Here is a 24,070-nt window from a genome sequence, read left to right on the forward strand (position 1 = left end):
TCGACCCAAATTTACCACTAACTTGAAGTACAATGTGTCACGAGAAAACAATCTCAAAATCACTGGGATAAGTAAAAGCAAAAAAAAGTTATCCCCACTTAAGTGAAACATGTCAGATTTGAAAAAAATGGCTCTGTCAGGAACGCAAAAACTGGCTGTGTCAGGAAGGGGTTAATAATAGCGTAGGAGCAAAAAAATGAACCAAAATCCTGCGATTTTAGCAGTTTTTTATGCTTTTTTTTTTTTTTTAATCAGAACCCAAAACCCAAAAATCCAAACACAAAACGTTTAGGGGGTGTTTTGGCAAAACCCATTAGAACCCTAAACCCAAAACACGAAAAGTGGCCGGTGTACATCCCTATTTTAAATAGGGTAATGCTAAGACCAGTGTTAGGCTTCTGGGCCCTCTAGGCACTCCCCAACCCCACACTGCCACCAATACTCACTTTCCAGCTCCTCAAATGAAAGTGTGGAAATGGAGACATAAGCTACACAGTCACCTTCTGCATTAAGTACAACAAGGATGTCTTTCTCATAGACCTTAATTTTGTGATCGGCAAATTCAGTGGTTCCCCCCTCCCTTCCCGGCACTAGCTCACATGACAAGTGACAAATCACATGGGTTTTACCCCCGATCCGATGCATGGTGCCTTGCGCATTGGATCGGAGCTGGAGATCGTATGGCCTGCACTATAGATTTATCGGGCCACATACAATGTATCATACTTGCCTACTTTTGAAAACTAGTTTCAGGGAGATAATAGTTGGTGGTAGAATTTTGCACAGCGCCCCACTGAGGGGGCGTGTCATGCTCCACCCAAAAGGCGTGTCTAGTTCCATATATGGAGAGATTGTGAAAAGAGATTGGGAACATGGCACCTAGAAGCGTGGGTGTGCACTGCTACATCTGAGAGGCATCTTTTAAAATTACTTATATACAAATGTAGATGAGCCCCAAAGCAGTTAGTATGAGCTACTATACTTGGTAAAGTGCTGGGAATGGTGCTGATGATTCAATGTAAATGTATCTTTCATTCCTTTTTTCCTCACAAATGTAACAGTGTAATGTGGGCTAGGTGAAATGAGGGAGATTGCTAGACTAATGAGGGAGAGAGGGAGATTGCTGCTGTTTCAAGGAGTCTACTATGCAATGTATCGCTTGTGATCCAGCCGCTGTGGAGCTGCCGCGTCACTTGCTAGGGTATAGAACGCAATGCTAGCATGCTATTCCTCACACAAGTGTATGTCCTTAAGTGCAGTCACTGGAGGGGGTTACCAGTGAGGTACCTCAGGGATCTTTACTTGGGCCAGTGTTTTTAATATCTTTTTAGAGACAATGGCAAATAGCATTGAAGGGAAATCCTGTATGCCTTCTTACAGATGACAAAGGTATGCAATACGGCAGACAAAACATGTGGATTGAAACACATTATTGAGAAACTAGGTAGACAGTGTGAAAATGCACTAAAAATGCAAAATCATGCACTTGTTTCTCAAAATCCCAGAGGCAGAATATAATATTCACGGGACTACAATGGAAAATACTGAGGAGGAAAGGGAGTCACTATTTCAGGTGGCGTGAAGGTAGGAAAACAATGTAACAAAACAATTAGGAAGGCAAGCAAGATGCTTGGCTGCAAAGGGAGAGAAATCATCAGTAGAAAGAAAGGTGTAATAATGCCACTGTATAGGACATTGGTACGACCTCATCTAGAATACTGTGTCCAGTTCTGTATAAGTCACTGGTACAGTCTTATGTAAAATACTGTGTCCAGTTCCATAAAGATCACTGGTACAGTATGGCCTCATCCATCTAGAATACCATGTCCAGTTTGGGAGGCCATATCTCCAGAAGGATACATTATAAGCTGTACAAAGAATGACAACTAAAATGGTGCATGGCCTACATCGCAAAACTTACACAGAAAGCAGTGACATGCAGTCAGATGAGGCAGGTGCAGAAGAGCCTCTTCTGTTATACTCAGGGCAGCCGAGAGGGGGGGGGAGCGGGTACTAATTATCCGGGCCCAGGCTTGCTGGCCCTGGTCTGATCCCTCCCTTCCCCCTCCTCAGCAACAGCAGCACACACTTCTACAGCAAGTGCTGTGCTGACAGCAGGCTCAGCATGAGTGTCTCACTGACAGCGTGAGAGGTCATGCTGAGCCTGTTGTCAGCACAGCATCTGCTGTAGGTGTGTGCTGCTGCTGAGATTACAGTTTTTAGAGTTTTCTTTCACCCTCCTCTAAACATTTTGGGGGAGTGGCCTAAGTGCGGGAGGTGCCCACACCTCCCACACTTAGGCCACGCCCCACATTTTTTATCGGGGCCCGGCATTCCTCTCGGCTGCCCTGGTTATACTTCTTTATACTCCAGAGTTATGACTATAATTAATCTTGGTGGCTTGTTTACTAACTTGGGCTTGTCAGAACTGGGGAAGTTTGTGTTCCTGTACTGGAGTTTCTGGTGCAAGCCGAAGTGGAGACTACATGCGGAAAGCTGGTTAATTTCCTACACCTGGGATGGTTAGGTGGGATGACTGAGGACAGGCTTGATTGACAAGGAAATTCATGAAAACGTTCTTGGGGAAGATGACCAAACTGGAGCAGGTGGAGTATAATGGGATAACTGGGCTACAACTAATATAGCGATACAGAGCAACAGGGCTGGAACTGGTGATGTGGAGTGAAACAACTGGCAGGATCAGTAATATCCAACAGTGCAACTGGGCTGAAACCGGTTATGCATAGGGGATTCCCTGTTCTTTAAAGTTGGGTGGTATGTGATATATGTAATATGCCAGTTTGCATATATGTATTTCAAAATGGTATTATAGCGGACAGTCAGGAGTAGGGTGCAGATAGAGGATGATGATGGTAAAAGCCCCCAGTACTAGCAAACTATCTGTGATGGAGTACTTGCACATGCTCCACTAATGATGTTTGGAGATTTGTTTGTCGCTCTGGTATATAAGCAAAACACCACCCCCATGAGATATACAGTAGGTAGGAGCCGCCACTGCATACGACCACAGCTGCTGGCAGTGGTGTGCGGTGGGGTGAAGCAGGTGAGGCACAGCCTTTCCTGTCATACTAACGTATACCCCGGATTTTTTAGTTTGTAAATTATGACAAAAATACAAAGTATATATTAAAAAAAATCTTATTTTTATTATTCTAATAATTTTTATAGTCAAAACCCTGGAGTAAAAAGTCTATGGCAGGTGAGGCAGTGCCTCACCTGGCTACCTTTTCTGCACATCTCTTATTCAAGCAGTATATACTGCTGCACTGGTGTACAGTATAATGCCCACATGTACCCCATGGCTCATAAATTGTGTGCAAATTTGACTATGGTACTTGCCAGGGAGACCTAATCTATTTACCTCACCGCACATCCCTGGCTGTTGGATGTAATAAATTAGATATGAATGTATGTACTTAGGTTGATTTTTGAGATTTTGATGGTTTTCAATATACTATTTTATTTTAAGGCATTAGACATGTTTTTATATTATTATATTCAGGTATTAATAATTTCTGCAATTAAAAAATATCCCAGAATTTTGCAACTTTTCAAAAACTGCTGCCAGGGCAGCTACACTGTAATAGGAGACCCAAGCTGCACTGTTCTGGAGCAGTAAGGGTTAATTCGCTGCTTAGAGCAGTATTTAAAAAAAACTGGGCCTTGTACCTTCATCAGATTATGTTTTCATTATTACCAACACAATCACATAGACCAGGATTTCTCAAATAGCACAAACCAAAGAAAAAAGCGGCAGCAAACAATATTATTAATATTATTTTGCATAAATGACTTTTTAACCATGAAGGATTACATAAATATAAACCGCTGATTTAATCTGAATTTCTATTCTGTTTCATAGTATGACGTAATGCTTTTTAAATCAGCAATCTCCGGGAGACGGCAGCGAGTTTAGTGAGACGAGGGGGCGTTTCTGCTGACGGGAAAGGGGTGGGATGGAGGCAGGGTCATGCCTGATGTTATGTTTTAGGGCATGGCTCCCACTTTTGCTCCTGAGGCCGCTCCCACTCTCCGTGGTGAAGTGCCGCTGTGAGTCATAGCAGCAGCCAGCTTTACCACATTGTCACACATAGACATGCGGCGGCTGGCATTTAATAGGACTGCTGGGACATCATGATGCTACGTCATGATGTCTCGCTTATAGAACCCGGCACTTTGTGACTTGCGCATGCGCAGTCACAGTTTATTGCCGTGCAGGTAAAATACTGTGAGGATCGAGTATATTCCCAGGAAACCGGGAGAAATACTCCAAAAGTGGCAGACTCCGCTAAATGCGGGAGGGTAGGCAACCCTGTTTAAAATTCTGTATATCCAAAAGGGAGACATACAGATGACCAGCATTCAGGATGCAGGCGATCAGAATACTGACGGTATCCCAATGAAGGGAATGCCAACAGGGGTCAGGTAAGTATACTTCCCCTCCCCCCTGCACCCTCCCCTAAACCCTCTTGCATCAGCCTAACTCTCCTCCCTGCAGCATAACCCTATATTTTCCCTCCCCACAGCCTGACCCCAATTCCCCCACTATTGCTTAAACCTGGTGCTATACTCACTGATCAAGATGCCGACGGCTGGTATTCCGGCATCAGCATCCTGTTGTTTTGAATGTTCTGATACCGGTCTTCTGAAAGCAGTTGGTATACCAACACAGTTATACTCAGTGGCGGCCCCTGCTATAGGGCTGCAGGACTTCAGCCCCTCCAGTTAAAATCACAACGTCAGAGACACAGACAGCACCAGAGCTCCGGTGCTTCCCCCCCAACCTCCTGAGCTCTGGTGCTGGCTGTCTGTGCCTCTAACATGCTGTTAACCTCCTCTCACCAGGCTCCATGAAGCAACAGGACAGACACAGTAACAGCCCAACCCTGAGGGGAGGAGTTCAGCATGTAGTATATTCCTATTGGAAGCTGCTACTACTCATCATACACAGAGCTGGAAACTCCTCCCCCTCTTGGGCTGCCAGTACATGTAGCAATAACACCAATAGCTTCCAACAGGAAGCCATTCTGTGCAAATCGCCAGAGCTACAGTGCTTCTATGGACTGCTGTCTGTGCAGCCCAGAAGCAATTCTCTGCAGTGAGCATGCCCAGACTCAGTGAGTCACTCAGTGTGATGCAGCAAAATGAAGGTATGGATTGCACCAGAGAGGTGCATGAAAGTTTATTTTAATAAAATGTGGTGTAGATCTTTATTAAGAGTATCATTTTGCATACTTTAATTAATATTAAAGTTATTAAAAGTGTGTATTTTGCTCTGTACCTGTGTTTGTGTGCATATGAGTACATCATTTATTTACAGTAAATGCACACAAACACTAGTACAGAGCAAATCAAACTAATAACCTGCAAATAATTAATGACTGTTTGCAACGAGCAGTACCCAGGAAATTGCAGCCCCCCTTAAGTCTAAAGGCAGAAGCCGCCACTGGTTATACTGAGCCCCGCCATCCTGACTGCTGGGATGCTGATTGCATCCCATCTAAAATTGCATCACAGTATTGCAATTTGTTTTACCACAATACTTTGAATATGGTAATTACTATTCCTATGTAATGGAAACCGCTACATAAATGAGAGCACCAATCCTGCAGGTGTTATTGGCACCTTAATATCACTATGATTTATTTTTTCTTTTATTATAACAGTTCTAAAAAAAATAGTATCTGGTACTTAGTGGGGTGATTTTAAATGTCAACTCCCCAAAAGCAGCATGTAAAATAGGAAATGTCCTTATAGCCATGATGCAATTATAATTTGCTTTACCACATTTACATACCCTCCAACTTGTGAAGAGCAAAAATACATTCACAAATGGGGTATTGTCACGGATAAAGAGGGTGTTGCCATGCCCCCTTTCCTATACTTACAATGGGCAGTTGGAGTCCCAAAAAAGTACAGGCCATACATAACAGTACCTCCCAACCGTCCTGATTAACGTGGGAATGTCCCGATTTTTCGGGGACGTTCCCGCATCCCTCCCGCGGCCAGCAGTATCCCACGGTGGGAGGGGGCCGTTGAGAGTCCCCCCTGTCAGCTGCTGAGCAGCGGTGAATAAATGCTGTGCGCATGTGCACAGCGTCTATTCCCGCAGCCAGGGGGGCTGGGGGCATGGCTAGAGTCTCACAGAGCCTCTGGGCCATGCCCCCACAGCGTCATAATGGGGGTGTGGCCTCATGGGAAGATGCAAGTATAGGCCACACCCCCTTACTGTATAGCCATGCCCCCTAATATTTGGGGGTGCTCCTGTGTCCCTCTTCAGGAACCATCAAAGTTGTAAGGTATGCATACAGGGTATACATTTGTCCTGCTGGGTTCGTTATGCAGTCACTCTTAAACTCCTGACTGTACTTTTCTAAAACTTTTAGAAAAGCCACATTTAGAGAAAGAGGTCCTCCTTAGTAGTGCAAGTATTTCCAGAGATATATGTGGTGACCAGCTATTATATAGTAGCTTATCAAAATATCAAACACTGTCCTCCTCAAGGTACCTCAAGAATAAATTGGGCCACTTCAACTTTTTGCCAATATCTTTTGTAAAAACTGACCAATCGGATACAAAAGCTGAGTTCTTCTGGACATTTTGTACCTTTGTAAACAATGCTAATGCCTAGACCATGCTCTTTAGTCAATTAGTCAGGTAACGTACCTCTGCTCCAGTTAATCATCTGGAAAACATGCACTGTATCGCCGAAACCCCCCTCCCCCCATATGTGGTCATATGACCAGGAGGATATGGAGTGCAAAGGTTACAGCAGCAACACACACACCACTCGACACACAGGGACGACAGGTGCTGCAGCTTCCCGTCTGGTACCCTTACTCAACAGGTGCTGGGAGTATTGAGAGCCCACATTGCAGCACTGGCATGCTTGGTCAGCGTGCATCTCCCCACTCTCCCATCTTCCTTCCTCACAGGTATCACTAGCATGCTGAGAGTCAGTGAAAGTGGCTGAACCTCTGGGCCTGGTATCCTCTTTTGACCCTGTCGCCGGGCTGAATATATGACTTGGGGACCTGGAATCTCATACAATACTGTTGTTTACTATTTATAGTTTCCACTAGTGTGCACACATGCTGGGACTGATAAGCGAGAGTGCATGCACACTTATAAGGAAGGTAAGCGAAAGGTTGTCAGTGTTTGGGGGAAGTAACAGGGAGTGGCTATACAACCCTCAGGAATTTGGGGATTATTTTCTGGGCATTCCCTGGTCAGTCAATGACAATTTATTTGAAGCTGGAGAAGTCTCAATCTTTGGAGATCTGCTCTGTCTGAGACCACACACTCCAATCAGGATTAGAGGTCCGTTGTAGCCACCTATGTGAGTCCCGCATTCCTGATGTACCCACTTGTGTATGTGAGCAGTGGATGTAATGCGCTGACAGTGGGTCTCTCTGTGCACATGATGGCAGCGGAGTCATTAGAATATTTTCACAAGTCCTCTGCAAGCAAAATCACAGACGCACATGAGTGTGTGTGCACCCCTGAGCAAGCCATTTTGGTATTCAGTTACAGCACACTATAATCTGGTATAGACAGTTATACAATGGCGTATCTATAATGTAGGCAAGGTGTGTGGTTCACGTGGCCCCATGGGGACCAACACTGCACACCCCACACCCATTTCTTGAAATCTTTCCTATTCCTCTAGAGTCCTGCTAGTGACTGTGTTTCCGCAGAAGGAAAATCACTAGGAAAATGGTTGATGCACCATTTATCTGAGACCTGCGTACGTATGTGCACTCAGGGCCGCCAACAGCGCCGCCAGGCCCTGGTAAAAAGGGGGTGTGGCCATCGGGACCAACTGTAAACACATTTTTTTAAGCAGGGGGTGTGGGCGGCCAACTGTATGCGGGGGGAACACTTGCTCAGAAAGAGAGAGGACACACTGCTGCGGCAGCTGCCTCTCTCCCCCGCTCAGCACACAGAGAGATAGGCTGTGCTGTGGCAGCAACCTGTCATCACTAATCCAACTGCCCGCTCCCTGCAGTGGGAGAGGAGGTTGCCCCCCTCTTGAAGCCACTGTGTGCACTAGGCTTTGAGACAGCGCTGAGGTCTGCTACTGACCCTAGTGCTCAGAGACAACAGCACTGCCTGGCTAGAGAGAATGGGGCCAAGATGCAACTGCACACATGGGCATCCTCCTCTCTTACCCTACATGTATAAAATGTGTCTGGCATTGTACCATCAATATAGATTCCACTTAGCCCATATAATACCCCTTCTGCAGGTTGTTACTGCTGTATAAACCGTTTCTGCCTGCGAGACTCCCATTGTGACTGTCTCAAAGTGCAAGCAGGTCTGATGTCCGATTCCAAACCAATGTGTACGGGATCTTATTTGGTCACTTTTCTCTTGATTTCTCAACCTGGTCCGTCAGAATCGGGTTAAAAGTGTCCAATCCGGACGAGTGTATGGACACCAGCTAAACCAACACTAAACCTATATTTTTCTATAAAAGAAAATACACAGAATTGTATTCACTATTGTTAACAACACTTTGTGCAGCAGAATGCTCCAGTGATCAAATTCCTTAGACACAGGGAAATGTAATCCGACTGCTCAGGAGAGGGCAATCTCTCTGTACGAGTCACTATGGGCATCAGTGAAGTGTGGAAGCGTGAGCAGCAGTCACAGCCGTATCTGCCATATGAAGGGCATCACTAGCCTACAGCGACTGTACAAGTCAGCATGCCGTTCATGGCTTTAAATATAGCAGATGGAAAGACAGCGGAAACTTCATATCTCTTATCTTGTTGGTGCTTTAATGCTGTTAGCCAGACCAAACATGGGGATGTGAGGGGAGGCCTGGATATTAGGAGAGGGTGTGATGTTCTATTCTCTGTATCACTACACAAAGTCATTCACTATTTATAACACAATATCTTGACATGCCTCTCGGTTCCACATTGGGGACAATGACAATGACAGATGCTGTGAATTAGGCAATGCTGATTTCAGGAGAGCAGATTGTGGAAACTGACGACAGTGAAAAGAAATAAAAAGGCCTATAAATAATGGTAATATTATCAAAATAACTACACCAAGGAGTACGACACAAACTGGTGACCGATCCTCAGCAGATTCAGTAGTGGTGCAAAGTTGCAGATGTGGCAGAATGGACTCAGTCACAGATGTACAAATTTCACATATCAAATTGATCAGTGCAATCTTGCAGAATAGTTTTGTCACTCCCAATTATTTTATTTATGCTAATAAGATGAACATTGTGAGACACTCGGCACAGAGGAAGACCTGGCACACTGAGAAAGGCTATTTATCATGATTTACAGCAACCGTATTTATCACAGTGACAGATTAAGCCTTCAGGGGTCTGGGGCACTTTAGACAGGGGGGGGGGGGGGTTACTTGTCATTACTGCCGCAAACTGCATAGGATAATATTACACTGTCAAAACACAGAGCAAAGGTAGTATAAACTTGGTCAATGGGTAACTGCAGGGGGACAATATCCATACCCCCTCACCTATAGATTTGTTTTGCAAACCAACACCATACAAACAATAATCAGGTACTTGTGGAGTATCACGGCTCCCACGATGGCCATCGTACATGAAAAAATCGCATGCGATCGCATCGCATGCGATTTTTAACAGAAAAGCATCCAAATGTATTGAAATTTGTATGAAACATGTTCAATGGCCCCCAAATGGCATTTTTGAGGCTGTACCAACCCCACTATCAACGCAAACCCGAAGCGTGGCGAGCGGCGGCGGTACGCGTCCTACGAACTTTTCATACCCCCACTATCCACGTCGGCGTGGAGTTGAGAATAGAAAGTGTGGCGAGCACAGAGAGCCCGAAGCGTGGCGAGCGCAGCGCGCCCCGCGAGGGGACGCGGATATCTTCACAGGTATCCACGTCCCCTCGCGGGCTTCACAGGTGTCCGCGTCCCCTCGCGGGGCTCGCTGCGCTCGCAACGCTTCGGGCTCAGTGGCTCGCTGCGCTCGCCACACTTTCTATTCTCAACTCCACGCCGACGTGGATAGTGGGGGTATGAAAAGGTCGTAGGACGCGTACCGCCACCCCTCGTAGGCTCGCTGCGCTCGCCACGCTTCGGGTTCGCGTTGATAGTGGGGGTGGTACAGCCTAAAAAATGCCATTTGGAGGCCATTGAACATGTTTCATACTAATTTCAATACATTTGGATGCTTTTCTGTTAAAAATCGCATGCAATCGCATGCGATCAAATCAAATCGAATCGATCAAATCGATCGCATGCGATTTTGTTAAAAACAGCAAAAATCGCATCCCATCGCATGCCATCGCATGCCACTATATATGGCATGCGATGGCATGCGATGGAAGCCGTGATAATCCACAAGTACCCAATAATCATTTTGAATCAGAACTTGTTTTTTAATCTTACTTTCAGTTTTTGATTGTATTTCTATGTACACCTATATTTTTTTCATGATTAATTGAGTACATTGTACACTTTATTGTGACAAATCTTTATCTCTTCTTAGTCTTATTCTTCTCCATCTTACACTCATAACATTCAAACAAATACAGGCAGTGCTCATGTCCATCGACCAAACATTATCTATGAACCAAAAGGATCTGGGTCTGTGTGTTGTGTGTATCTGTCCAATGTGTAAGTGCTTAAAGTGTGCTACGTACATATGTGTGTATAGTGTGCTGTGTGTATTTGTGCAATGTTTAAGTGTGTGTGTTCTGTGTGTTGTACTGTTTTTGGGTGTGTGTTGTAGTGAATGTGGGTGGTGAGTGGTGTGTTATGTGTGTGTGTTGTGTGTATCTGTCCAATGTGTATGTGTGTGAGTTGCGCTATGTATATATGTGTATGTAGTGTGCTGTGCATATCCTGCCAATGTTTAAGTGTGTGTGTTCTGTGTGTTGTACTGTTTTTGGGTGTGTGTTGTAGTCAGTGGCGGTTTTTACCTATGGGCTCCAGGGCTGTAGCCTTCCCCCCCAGGTATAATCCACCACTGTCTCTGCCTAAGTGAAGCCAGATGCAGTCTGTGAGACTGCTCTGGCTTCAATGTGACTGGCAGTGATTTCCTATTGGAAGTCCGACCTGCCAGTCACCCAATGCAGTCCTATTGGGAGGTGTTTCCTCCCTCCGGGATGCCTCTCTGTGTGCAAATGTGGGGCAGCCACCAAAACGGGTTCTGCACATGTGCAGTACCGCAGACAATACTGTGCATGCATCAGACCCTGCAACCCATGGAGGCTTGGGCTAGTGCATGCACAGTATGTATGAAGATACTGCACAGGGGATCAGCAGTTGCAGGGAGCATGGCGACGGCAGCGGAGGTAGGACCCACATTGCGGCCGCCATCTCCGCCAAAAGGGTAAGAGTGCCACTGTTTGTAGTGTATGTGGGTTTGTTATGTGTTTGGGTGTGTATTTTGTTGTGTGTATCTGTCCAATGTGTGTGTGAGGTGCACTACATATATATATATATATATGTTGCGTGCTATGTGTGTGTACAATGTGTACCTGTGTGTGATGTATGGTATTTGTATATCCTCAATTATTCCTAATTGTTTAAAGCCTCCACCATAATGTTAGAATGTGTCATTCATACTCAATGACAGCAATAAAAATCATGTGTGGAGTTGTTCCTTAGTCATCGGTTTCATCGGTTTCCAAGATCGTCAATCTTTTCCCAGATCATCAATAAAGGCAAATTAAACCTTGGTGTTTTTTACATTTCTAAGTGAAATTTCCTCAAAACGGCTTCAAGGTGCACACCACCGGATCCAGAGGTACCTTGTTGTTGAATTTGGTGGCTCTGAGTGCCACGGTGTGTCCGCAATGCGACAGACATGCACACACACAAACACACACACACTCTTCAACTTATTATATAGATAACCCTAAATAATATAGGTGCAATATATTAGAATATCATCAGTAGAAAACAGAAAGAAAACAATATCAGTAAATAAAATGATGATGTTTGCCAGCTAGCGTAATCACTTTTCTATTTTCTTTTCTTTTGGTTTATTTTAGCAACATTTCCTAAGATGTCTGAGTAAGTATATTATTTTTATTTTTATACCTCACATTTTACCTTTTACACTGTTTTATCTAGCACGTGTTTATTACAGGGGTTAAACTAGGACTTTCATCACCTTGGGAAAGGCAGTCATTTCTCTCTGTTCTGTCTCCCCCCCTCCTGTATTCACCTATGGGTATCACATATGTCCCCTCTGCCTTAAGTATTCCCTTGCCTCCCTCATTTAAAAAAAAAAAAACTACTCTTGATCCTAACACTATTTCCAGCAACCAGACTCTCATTTCTACCGCTGCCTGCTTAACACATTTCATTCTGGCTTCTATCATCTTCACTTTATTGAAATTTCAATGATCTCCAAATACAAAAACCGCTATGCTTTGCTTATGCTCCTTAACCTCTCTGTGGCTTTTGACATTATGGACCACCCTCTTCTCATGCAAATCCTTCAGCCCCTTGGTCTGCTTGACACTGACCTTTCCTGGCTTCCCTTTCCTGTCTACCTCACCTACGATTTTTATGTTTTAAAAAAAAATACAGATCAAAACACAAAACAAGGAAGGGTGGTGTTTTCAAACAGAGCTAGATCCAAAACACGGCCAGAGATACAGACCCAAAACATGAAACACTAAAAGTGGCCGGTGCACATCCTACCATATATATATATATATATATATATATATATATATATATATATAGTCCACGGTGTCAGCCCGGCACTCTTGCCTGAATGATAAACAGCTGCCGATGGTGCCTTCCCAGGTAAATCTGTAGTAGTCGACTGGAACAGAGGCGGCACTCAGCGGACTTGGTAAAAAACTTTTAATCACAGCTGTGATTAAAAGTTTTTTACCAAGTCCGCTGAGTGCCGCCTCTGTTCCAGTCAACTACTATATATATATATATATATATATATATATATATATATATATATATACAAGGCTATTTTTGTGCAGGCTCCAGCAGGAACTGTGGCCCTTATTCTAGTTCACTCTTTCTGACAAAATATTCCTCAGATGGACAAAACCATGTGCACTGCAGGCGAGGCAGGTGTTACTTGTGCAGAGATAATTAGATTTGGGTGGGGTTTTACACCTGCAGTGCACATGGTTTTGTCCATCTAAGAAATATTTTGTCAGAAAGAGTGAACTAGAATAAGGGCCACAGTTCCTGCTGGAGCCTGCACAAAAATAGCCCTGTATATATATATATATATATATATATATATATATATATATATATATATATATATATATATATATACCCTTTGCTCCATTCCTAGCGATTTCACTAGTTACTAATGTTTGCAAAGTGCTGTTTGAATGCTGCATAGATGGATGGAATGCTGGCACCTTGTGGACACTAACATTGCCATTCAGTACACGGATGATTAAGAGCTGTATGCCAACCATTTTTCACAGAGCACATTTGTATGTTAGAAGTATCTTTTATAGTCAGGAAGGGGCTGGTGCAGATACAGCTATTTTACAGCAAGCAATGCGGTCACTGACTCTGCCATTTTGCATTTGGCTCTAAATCAAGCTATTTGTGTATTTGCTGTCCTGTAATATAGCAAAAAATGCATTTCCAAAATCCCTTTGAGGTTTAAAATAAAACTTTGGAAAGACATTTCTTTCCCCCGATCCAGTCTATAAAATGCTTGAGGGGCTCTGACAGTTAATATTTTCTTATCTCTTTTCTTGCAGGGAGGAGGTAACTGTAAGTATTTTCTGTGTGGTTTGCTTTTATGTTCATTATGCGTCAAAACCATTGATCTGTCTCTATTACTGTACACTAAATATTGTACTCTGAATCCTTAGTAAATATTGTCCTATCCCTCCTCCTAACCTCTTTTGATCCTCCTATCCTGCCTCCGTTCCCCTCCGTTCCTACTTATCCTATTGTATTTCGTTCGTCCACCCACCTATTTTTAGTATGTTAACTCTTATGAGCAGGGCCCTCCTTCCTCACGTACTCACCCTACCTCATTACCTCACCTGTGCTCCTGTCCTGTTCTTCCCTTCCTCTACTTCATCTTCGGTCTCCTTGACTATTTTGACACCTACTTCTGAACTGATGCTGATTTTAGTTCTACCAGCTATACCCCTATTCATACTGTATCTTTCTACACACCCTGTACGTTACCTTGTAATTTTTTATTTTTTTTTTTTGCTATGTACGGCGCTGCGGACACTTTGTGGCGCCTTATAAATAAACGTACTACTACTACTACTACTTAGTATAACCCTAAGGGGGTGATTCAGATTTTCAAAAGAAAACTCCTTATTAAATGGACAAAACTATGTGCACTGCATGTGTAACATGAAGTAACATGTGCAGAGAGAGTTACATTTGGGGGAGTTGTTTTGTTTCTGTGCAGAGTAAATACTGTCTGCTTTATTTTTACACTGTAATTGAGATTTCAGTTTGAACACACCCCACGCAAATGTAACTCTCTGCACATGTTACATCTGCCCCCCTGCAGTGCACGTGGTTTTGTCCATTAAAAAAGGAGTTAGCTTTTGCAAACCAACTTGAATCACCCTCTTAGTCAGATACACTCTCTCTTATGGGCCCTACACACATTGCGATGTGTGCAGGGCTACCTAGCTATGCTAGGTCGGGCTGTGCTGCACCGCTATCGCCTAGCACACAGAGCTGACAGCCCACACACAGAGCGAGCTGTCAGCTCTGTGTGCTAAGCGAGCAGACAGCGCCAGTGTTCTCCGGTGGGAGAACACTGCCGATGCCGAGATTGATGGACACTGTCCATCAATCTCGGCCAGCGATAAAGACGCGCGGGGACGCGCACGGATGCTGATATAGCCCCCACACATACACCGATGTGAGGGCATTTGCTAAGCGACTTTGCCAAACTAAGCAAAATCGCTTAGAAAATGCCTTAATATCGGCATGTGTGTAGGCCGTATTAGTAATCCACATTTTCGGGAAAAGAAGGATGAATAATCTACACTAATGCTCATAGGGGGAAATTTACAAAATGGGGAGTTTCTATTTTTAGCACCTTCTAAAAGATAATAGATAGTATCTGATTGGTTTCCCATAGCAACATCCCATGTGAAAAACTTGCATCTTAGTAAATTTCCCCCAGAGTATGTTATTTGCCATTAAGGTGATCCCTAGTTTGGTCTATCATTTAACAAATATATCAATTACAATAAAAATCTTATTTTGACCCATTTACACCAATCCATATCTTTTGGCCATATTTTTTTCCTTAAATCTATAGATTTTTTTTGTCCTTTACTTTTAGACCTATAAGCAGGTACGTAGGGACACTTCCAGTTTAATATATATACTTTTGAATTTGATATCATAGGAAGCACTAGATTTTGGGCCTGATTCAGAGTCAATTGCCAGCACTAGACTGCAGGGGGGGCACCCCTCGCCATGATGTCTTCCACAACAAAGCACTCGCACTTGACTGTCATACCCCTGGTTGCGCAGCCTATCTGTGAAGCCTGACAGAGGGTGGTCGTATTACTGGTCACATCGGCCCCCCAAGTGGTCCGGAAACGCCTCCATTGACCGGACCACTAAGAGAAAACATTGCGTCCTGCTAATGCTGCATCACTGCCCTGTCACCACTCCCCATCGGCTCTGAAATAGCGATCGGCTATGGTTTCAGGGCTCGTGCATGCTTTATTTAGTTCTTTCTGTAAACTTTAATGCTGTCTCCAATGAGTGAGAGGATTACATAAATGTCTTTTGTTTCTCCCGTGAGAACTTGATACCAGAGTTCTTCATCAAGAATATGAATAACTAGTAAGCCTGCTCGAAGCAAATGCTTTGAAAACTAGAAGAGGTAATTTCACTTGCTGCCAACAAATGGCAGTGTAAGTCTGCGAGAAGTCTGATAAAATTTCAGTTATGTGATTCACTTTTGTTTGTTCACATTTTGCCTATTACATTAGTTATAAATAATGTTTCATGGACCTGGACCACCAACCCAGGGCACCTGGGGTGCCACAGAACACAGTTTGGGAACCACTGATCTAAACAAAGAATTGGTAAACAGTAGGTATCTCATAAATTAAAAATCTCACAACACAAATTACAAATGTGTATACGGTACACATGGGAAGGCACCCAGGCAAGATTTTCTGAGGACCCTGCAACAGGGTCCTCTAAAAATGTATGAAAAACTTTTGTGTTTCATATAATTTGTTTTAACACAATTTTTCTCTAACATTGTTCTCAATATCAGCATTGGCCAGTTAGAAGTCCCCATTAGACTATTTCAATCCTTTAACAAGTACACCCAGCCAGAAAAACTTGGGGCCTGATTTGAATTGATTTGCTCCCTGGCGTGTTCGCATCGGGGACTGATGTTTCTGCCCTGCTCATGTGCATATTCACCCTGCGTTTCCTGGGCATACCCACAAAACCGCTGAAAAATGGAAAATGCAGGACATCACTATGCAAACGCAGACGGCCACCTGCCGTCTGCGTTTAAGCAAAACATCCATTTGTAAAGTGGCGGGAATGTCCAGAGTGCGACAGGGCATTTGCATGCCTAGTGGGTGGCATTAGAAGGCTCGCTATAAGCAGAGAATTTTCCCTGCTCAGCGAGCCAACCAGTATCAGCTACTTGGTTTATAAATGTACTGTAACAGTGTGATGATGTCATGTCACCATAAACCCGATTACAGTATCTAATTAAAATTTCTTGCACCTGGTTGAATGCATCAGTCCTGGAGAAATAAGTTGGGTCCTATCAAGTTCTATGAAAGTGTATCCAATAAATTGACCTCTAAGTATACATTAATATATAGCTTTAAACAACCCCCTAATTTAAACTTTTGAAATGCAAACAACGTGGAATTAGAGGCATTAATAAGACAGCTAAGAGATGGGAAATAATGATAAGCACACATTTGTCAGCTGATTCACTTTCCTCTATTCATCTTACATCACAAAATCGTGTCCCTTATACTCAATGCGCACAGTAATGACACCGATACGCATTATACTCAATACCCACGATAATGCCACTTATACACAATGCCCAGAGTAGTGACACTGCCTACACATAATGTCCACAGTAGTGACCCTTATACACAAAATACCCACAGTAATAGTGTCCCTTATACATGTTACACCACACGGTGGTGCCCCTTATACACAATTCCCACAGTATTGTCTCTTATACACATAATGCCCACATTAGAAGTGCCCCTTACAAATAACACTCAAAGTAGAATAGCCCCTTATACATAATGTCACAGTAGTAGTGCCTCTTATAAATGTTATGCCTCACAGTGGTACCCGTTATACACAATAGCCACAGTAGTGCACATTACACATAATAGCCACAGCATAGTGAACAAGAAATCTGATTTTCAGGTGGATAGTAGGTCAATGTTCAACACACTCCACTGTTAAGATCATGTAGAGAAGATATGTGCTCTTATAAAGGGCAAAGCCACACAGTGTTATAAGTTTGCATTCTGTTTGAGCTACCAATGGGTTCCATGACTCGTAGCTGCAGTAATAAGTGCAGACAAGCTGCATGAATGATCACAGTAAATTATGGCAGGTCATTGGTGAATGCAGGGGGAGGGGTGGTGTTGGGTGAAGACCCCTGTTGTATGACCTAATGTAGTCTTCATTGGCGCCCCCAGCTTCTAAGACTAGCCGCTGAAGAACTGTACAGAGGTGGTATGCTGGTGAGGACCGAGGATGTTCCAGACCAAATAATAGGGTATCTCAGGGCTGGGGCTTGGGGGAGCTGGGGCACTTAACACAGGACGGCCCTCTTCTTCATGTCAGCACCATACCCCTAGCTGTGCCCACAGTATTTCCAAACCCTTGTGCAGATTATATCACCTCCGCCCCTTATGTAATATATTTAAAGATCTTGCCTTACTCCCATCCCTTAGTATATATATTTATTGATGCCCCTCAAATTCAGATCTCACCCTCATACTATATAAAATATATTTAATGATTTTCACCCTCCACTGACCCCAGTGCTGACAGCACGGTCAGGCACATTTGTACTCCAGCCCCCCGAGACCCATTCTACATCACTTTGTTGGGGGATGAGATGTCATAACTTCTCATCCCCCAATGTCAGTAGCACTGCTCCATCTATTATTCACTAGCACAACCAGAGGAGGCGAACAGGCAGCACGGTGGGCGTGTGTGTGTGTGTGTCTGTCTGTAAAAAGCAGTAATCATAGGCACTCACCATTCCTAGATTTGCTTTAGTTTTTTCATCATTTGTAATTAGCGGACTCCTTCACGCGGTTCCTCAAAACCCACTACTTCCGACTAGCCTATCCCTCCTCCTCCTAACCTCTTTCGCTCCTCCTATTCTGCATTCCCTACCCCTCCATCTGTTCTTATCCATTTCTACTTATCCTATTGTTTTTCATTCGTACACCCACCTCCTTTTAGGTATGTTAACTCTTATGGGTAGGGCCCTCCTTCCTCACGTACTCAACCTACCTCTTTACCTCACCAACGCTCCTGTCCTGTTCTTCCCTTCCTCTACTTCATCTTCAGTCTCCTCTACAATTTCGACACCTACTTCAGAACTGATGCTGATTTTAGTTCTACCAGCTATACCCCTATTTATGCTGTATTTTATCAACACACCCTGTACGTTACCTTGTCATTTGTTTTTTTGTTTGCTATGTACGGCGCTGCGGACACTTTGCAGACACTACTAATACTGCTACTACTAGATGGTCTACAGTCCCTTAATTATAAAACACATAAAATTAATATATGAACTAAATTTTCACAATTTATTTTTTTTAATTGTTAATGCTCATTATGTTATTTGTGATGAACACTTGCCTTATATACAGTATCTCTGCTATAAGAAGAAAATAAAATGCAGTGGGCATCAGAACCCATAAATCACCGGTTATATGTTATGGAGAACAGTCTTTAGTTGCATTGATCTATAATATGTTACCTACTTCTGATCACTGTAAATAATAGATACAAGCCTGCTGCTCATAAAGAGCTTATACTGTCACCTTGACATTTCTTCAAATAGTATGAAGAGGAGGAGGAGTATGTGGAAGAAGAGGTTGAGGAGGAGGAGGAGGAGGAAGAAGAACCAGTACCGGAACCACCAAAACCTGCACCTGCACCTCCAGCACCTGCCCCTCCACTTATCCGAAGGAAATCATCAGCAAATTATCGCTCCTATGCCACTGAGCCACAGATTAAGGTAGGGGCAAGTTAGGAACACTAGGGACCAGATGCACTAATCTTCAAAAGTGATAAAATGGAGAGTGATAAACAGCCATCCAATCAGCTACTGCCTGACATTTTTTTTGACAGTCTGTGACATGGCAGGTAGGAGCTGATTGGCTGGCTGTTTATCACTCTCTGTGTTATCACTTTTGAAGCTTAGTGCATCTGGCCCTTTGTGTTTGTATCTATTTGTACATTACATTTTGTTGCAGAACATATTTTATAGAATGAATGCTGCTTTGTACATGTCAGTGTGGTTAATACAGTAAGTACAGAATAAGCAGCAGTTAACAATACATAGTAACTTGTATCTAGATGTAATTAAGTGCCTCCCCTGTACCTCTCTAATGCACAGAGGTTTTCTAAATGGGCCTACATACGGGGAGATTTTGCTGAGCATTCTGAGTGAACATAGATCGCTCAGCACCAGTGGCGGCTCTTACCCTTTTGGAGGAGTGGGGCTGCCACAATGCGCCCCCCCTCCTCTGCCGCCACTGCGCTCCCCGCACCTGCTGGTCCCAGCCGCTGATCCCCTGCACAGGGCCAGCGCATGCAGCAGCCCCTGGAGGCTTAATCAGGTTCCCTGGTCCGGCGCATGCGCAGTATTGTCCACGGTACTGCACAAGTGCAGAATCCATTTTGGGGGCTGCCTCGCATTTGCGCACAGAGAGGCATCCCAGAGGGAGGGAACACCTCCCAATGGACCTTATTCTAGTTCACTCTTTCTGACAAAATCCTTCTTAGATGGACAAAACCATGTGCACTGCAGGGGGGCAGATGTAACATGTGCAGAGAGAATTAGATTTGGGTGAGTTATTTTGTTTCTGTGCAGGGTAAATACTGACTGCTTTATTTTTACACTGCAATATAGAGCTCAGTTTGAAGTAAAACCCCACCAAAATGTAATTCTCTCTGCACAAGTAACATCTGCCCCACCTGCAGTGCACATGGTATTGTCCATCTATGAAGGATTTTGTCAGAAAGAGTGAACTAGAATAAGGCCCAATGTATCTGGCTTGAGTGACTGGCAGGTCGGACTTCCAAAAGGAAGTCACTGCCAGTCACATTGAAGCCAGCGCACTCACAGACTGCATCTGGCTTCATTTAGGCAGAGACAGTGGACGATTTTACCTGGGGGGCTGCAGCCCTGCAGCCCATAGGTAAAAACTGCCACTGCTCAGCACACAGGGCTGCACAGCGATGTGTCAGCGCTGTGTGCTGAGAGATCTGTCAGGACCAGTGTTCTCCGGTGAGGTCACTGGCTCTGAGCAGTCATCTAACTCGATTTATCTAGCATGCTGGGGCCACGCACCATGGTCCCTACACACAGAGCGATGTAGGGGCATTTTCTAACAAGGAAGGCAGCTGGTTTGTTATAACTCTTTTTTTTCTGTGGCCACGTCCACTTGTTAAAACGTGTGTTGAAACTCCACCCTTTTCTCCATGGCTGGCCTGGACTCCACCTTCTCCATAACCCGTACACAGTCTCCATACCTAGCAAACTAATGGTAGGGTGCAGATCATATCAGGGAAGGTCAGACCATGGCTGTATCTCTGGACCTTTGCAAAGCTAATACAAAATCATTGTAAAGTTCCTGAGGTTCTGCTCAAGGGATATGGTCATTAGGTCGACATGCATTGGGTCGACACCATTAGGTTGATATGCAAAAAGGTCGACATAGATGTAGGTCAACATGGGTGTAGGTCGACATGTCATTAGGTCAACACAAGCATGAGGTCAACATGGGCAAGGTGGACAGTCAAAAGGTCGACATGGTTTTTTTTACAGTTTTTTTTAGCCGATATGTGCCAACGGGTGGTATTTCATGCCCTACCATCCACTATGCCGTGTTGGGAGAATAAAAAAGTGTGCCAAGCAAGGCACCTTGCGCGAAGCATGGCGAGGGGACGCGGTGCTGCGTTTCAGTGTCCATGTCAACTGAGTCAACGGTCGACATTGCCCATGTCGACCTAATGCTTTTTTCTACCTAATGACATGTCGACCTACACCCTTGTCAACCTAGCCCCATATCGACCTTTCTGCATGTTGATCTAACTGTTGGAGACCTAATAATCCATACCTCTGCTAAAACCTGTCATAATAGGACATAATAATTAATGTTTTTAGAATAACGTTAAATGAATAAAGTAATAAATATATATTTTTTTTCCAGAGAAAACCAAAGATTACTGCTTCTCGGAAACTGCAGCTGAAGGTAGCGTGAAGCCGTGTTTATTTTTTAATATAATCCATACTCATGACTTTGCTCATAATGCTGTCTAGCTGTTTGTACCACCTGGAATCCCAAAAAGAAGACTTTACAAAATGGAGGCCAACATTTAGGCCTTGACCTCTGTATTAAGCTTGAGGATAATTATCATACAATGATAAATATGAATATTATCACCAGTGCTTTGGAGATTATTTATTGTGAGATAGATAATAATTATTAATATTAGTGGTCAGTATTAGACTACCCCTGCTCCCTACACACTGCGGATGAAACCAATCATGGGAATTCATTTTATCTATTCTCATGCTTCTGTTGTGTCGCTGGTTCCAAATGAATTGGCTGCATTCTCATATACCTAATGATGTACACAAGACAGATACTTGTTAAAAGTTTATTGTGTTCTTCAGAGTATGATGCTGCAGATTGCTAAGAGTCAGATGGAACATGAGGAGGAAGAGCGAGCCAATGAGAAGGAGAGGTTTTTGGCTGAGCATTGTGAGCCCCTACAACTCTCTGGGCTGTCTCATTCTGAGCTTCAGGTAAAGAGTAATATTGTATGGAATTAGAATAAGAAAGCACATGCAACTGGGTAGATTCCGATATATGTCTCGTGGAGCTCTTTACAAACAAATGTCAGAGTTCTTGAACCTGATGCTTTATTTGTAATGTCGGATTAATATCCATATCTATTTATTCTAGCGTTGTAGTAAATTATGAAGAAAAAGATGACTCCTCTCCTCACTGGCTGCCAGGTGGCCTCCCAACAGTAGACCAACGTCGGAATCCTGACTGTTAAATGCCGACAGTCCGGATCTCAACTGACAGGGGATATTCGTTACGTTTGTATTATCACGGCACCCACTTAGCAAATAGCTTAGTGCCCTATTCTACGTAGTGAGATCGCATCGCATCCCCGAAGTATGGCGAGTGCAGCGAGCTCCGCTTGGGGACGCGGAAAGCATCCTCCCGACCTTTTCATAACCCCACTATCCACGTCGGTGTGGAGTTAAGTTTATAAAGTGTGGCGAGCGCAGCAAGCCACCGAGCCAGAAGCGTGGCGAGCCCCGCGAGCAGGGGCATAACTATAGCACCGCAGCCCCCGCCAACGCGGGGGGGGGGCGCTGTGCATGTGGGGGCGCCGGGGGCTGCGGTGCTATAGTTACCCCCCCCAATCCCCCGCAGACTTACGTATCTCGCTGGCCGCCCCCATATAGCACACTGTTCTTTGAAACTGTCTGCTGTATGGGGGCGGCCATTTTGTGGTGGTCCTCAGCAGAAGAACGGAGCCGCCGGGACCAGCGCAGTGCGATAGGTAAAACTGCGGGGGAGGGGGTTAGCATAGGCGACGGGGCGGCGGGGGTGCTTGACGGGGCGGCGGCGGCTGGGGGTGGGTATGGGCGCCCCCCCCCCCCCTAACGGCGGGGGGGGCGCCCAAAACGTAGCTACGCCACTGCCCGCGAGGTTCTGCAAAAAACGAGCTGGAAGTGTGGCAAGCGGATGAGTATTACTTGACCTGTATTCTGCGTCCCCTCATGGGGCTCGCCACGCTTTGGGCTCATTTTTCACAGACATTCACAGGGCTTGCTGCTCTCCCCATGCTTCGGGCTCGGTGGCTCGCTGCGCTCGCTACACTTTATAAAATCAACTCCACGCCGACGTGGATAGTGGGGGTATGAAAAGGTCGGAGGATGCGTTCCACATCCGCTCGCCATGCTTTGGGGTGAGGTAGATAGTGGCATTGCACGTGATAAAATCACATGCGATCGCATGCGATTTGCGTGCGATGCAATCTACGGCCAGGGGTGCCGTGAAATTTAACAAGTACCATCGCACTGCATGCGATTGCATGCGATGCGATCTCTACGCCGGCATACGTAGTCAAATTTGGCGCCGTGATAATACACAAGTACCGGATATTCTCCCGTGTGGGTGTCCACAACTCCCATAGAACCTGTGGCAAGCACAGCATGGTGAGAAAGGGGCTTCATTGCGCTACCCCCCTGTCGGGGTACAGTCAGTCGGGATTCTGCTGTAGGACCACTGACTGTCGGAATCCCGACAGTCAGAGCGCTATACCACACCAACCAATTACAATACAGATGTATGTCTTGAAAAGGGGTCCATTTAAAATGAAACCATTATTCCAATGATTACATAATATCTGTGTAGGCACTTTCAATAAGTTGCTCATTTTAATGCAGCATGAATATATTGATGCCTTGATGCTCCATGCCACCCACTTGCAAGGGTGACTTTGGTTGGTGTACCTGGATCAATTCATATTATTTATGGCCAATGTAGCAGGCAAAACCAGTGCTGGTGGTTGCCAGTCATAATGTATGTGGACAAACAGAAGCAATTCCTGTTTGGCAGTGTTTGAGGTGGCAGTCGGTGTGCTTCCTCTATTTCAATTGTGGACTGTACTGGAGCCCCACCTCTGGAACCACCACTGCACACACGCATATCCTAAAAAAGTCATTACTGTCAGTAAGACCTGTCAGGAAGAGATCTGGCCATCATACCACATTTCTTGTTTGAGATTAAGATGTTTATCGACA

At 44.5% G+C, this 24,070-nt stretch overlaps 1 protein-coding gene across 1 annotated transcript in view; it reads left to right on the top strand.

The window, feature by feature from the left end:
- Window positions 1-12,789: 12,789 nt before the first annotated feature.
- The window catches only part of TNNI3 (troponin I3, cardiac type), a 32,344-nt gene continuing 21,063 nt past the window's right edge, over window positions 12,790-24,070 (top strand). Inside the window, exons 1-5 of the mRNA XM_083161501.1 lie at window positions 12,790-12,804; window positions 15,317-15,328; window positions 19,076-19,252; window positions 21,453-21,494; window positions 21,920-22,051. Of these exons, the coding sequence (XP_083017627.1) occupies window positions 12,790-12,804; window positions 15,317-15,328; window positions 19,076-19,252; window positions 21,453-21,494; window positions 21,920-22,051 (378 nt within the window). The remainder of the gene's footprint in view (window positions 12,805-15,316; window positions 15,329-19,075; window positions 19,253-21,452; window positions 21,495-21,919; window positions 22,052-24,070) is intronic.

This window comes from Crinia signifera, chromosome 19 (genome assembly GCF_055691185.1).
Source record: "Crinia signifera chromosome 19, ASM5569118v1, whole genome shotgun sequence".
NCBI classification, from domain to species: Eukaryota; Metazoa; Chordata; class Amphibia; order Anura; family Myobatrachidae; genus Crinia; species Crinia signifera.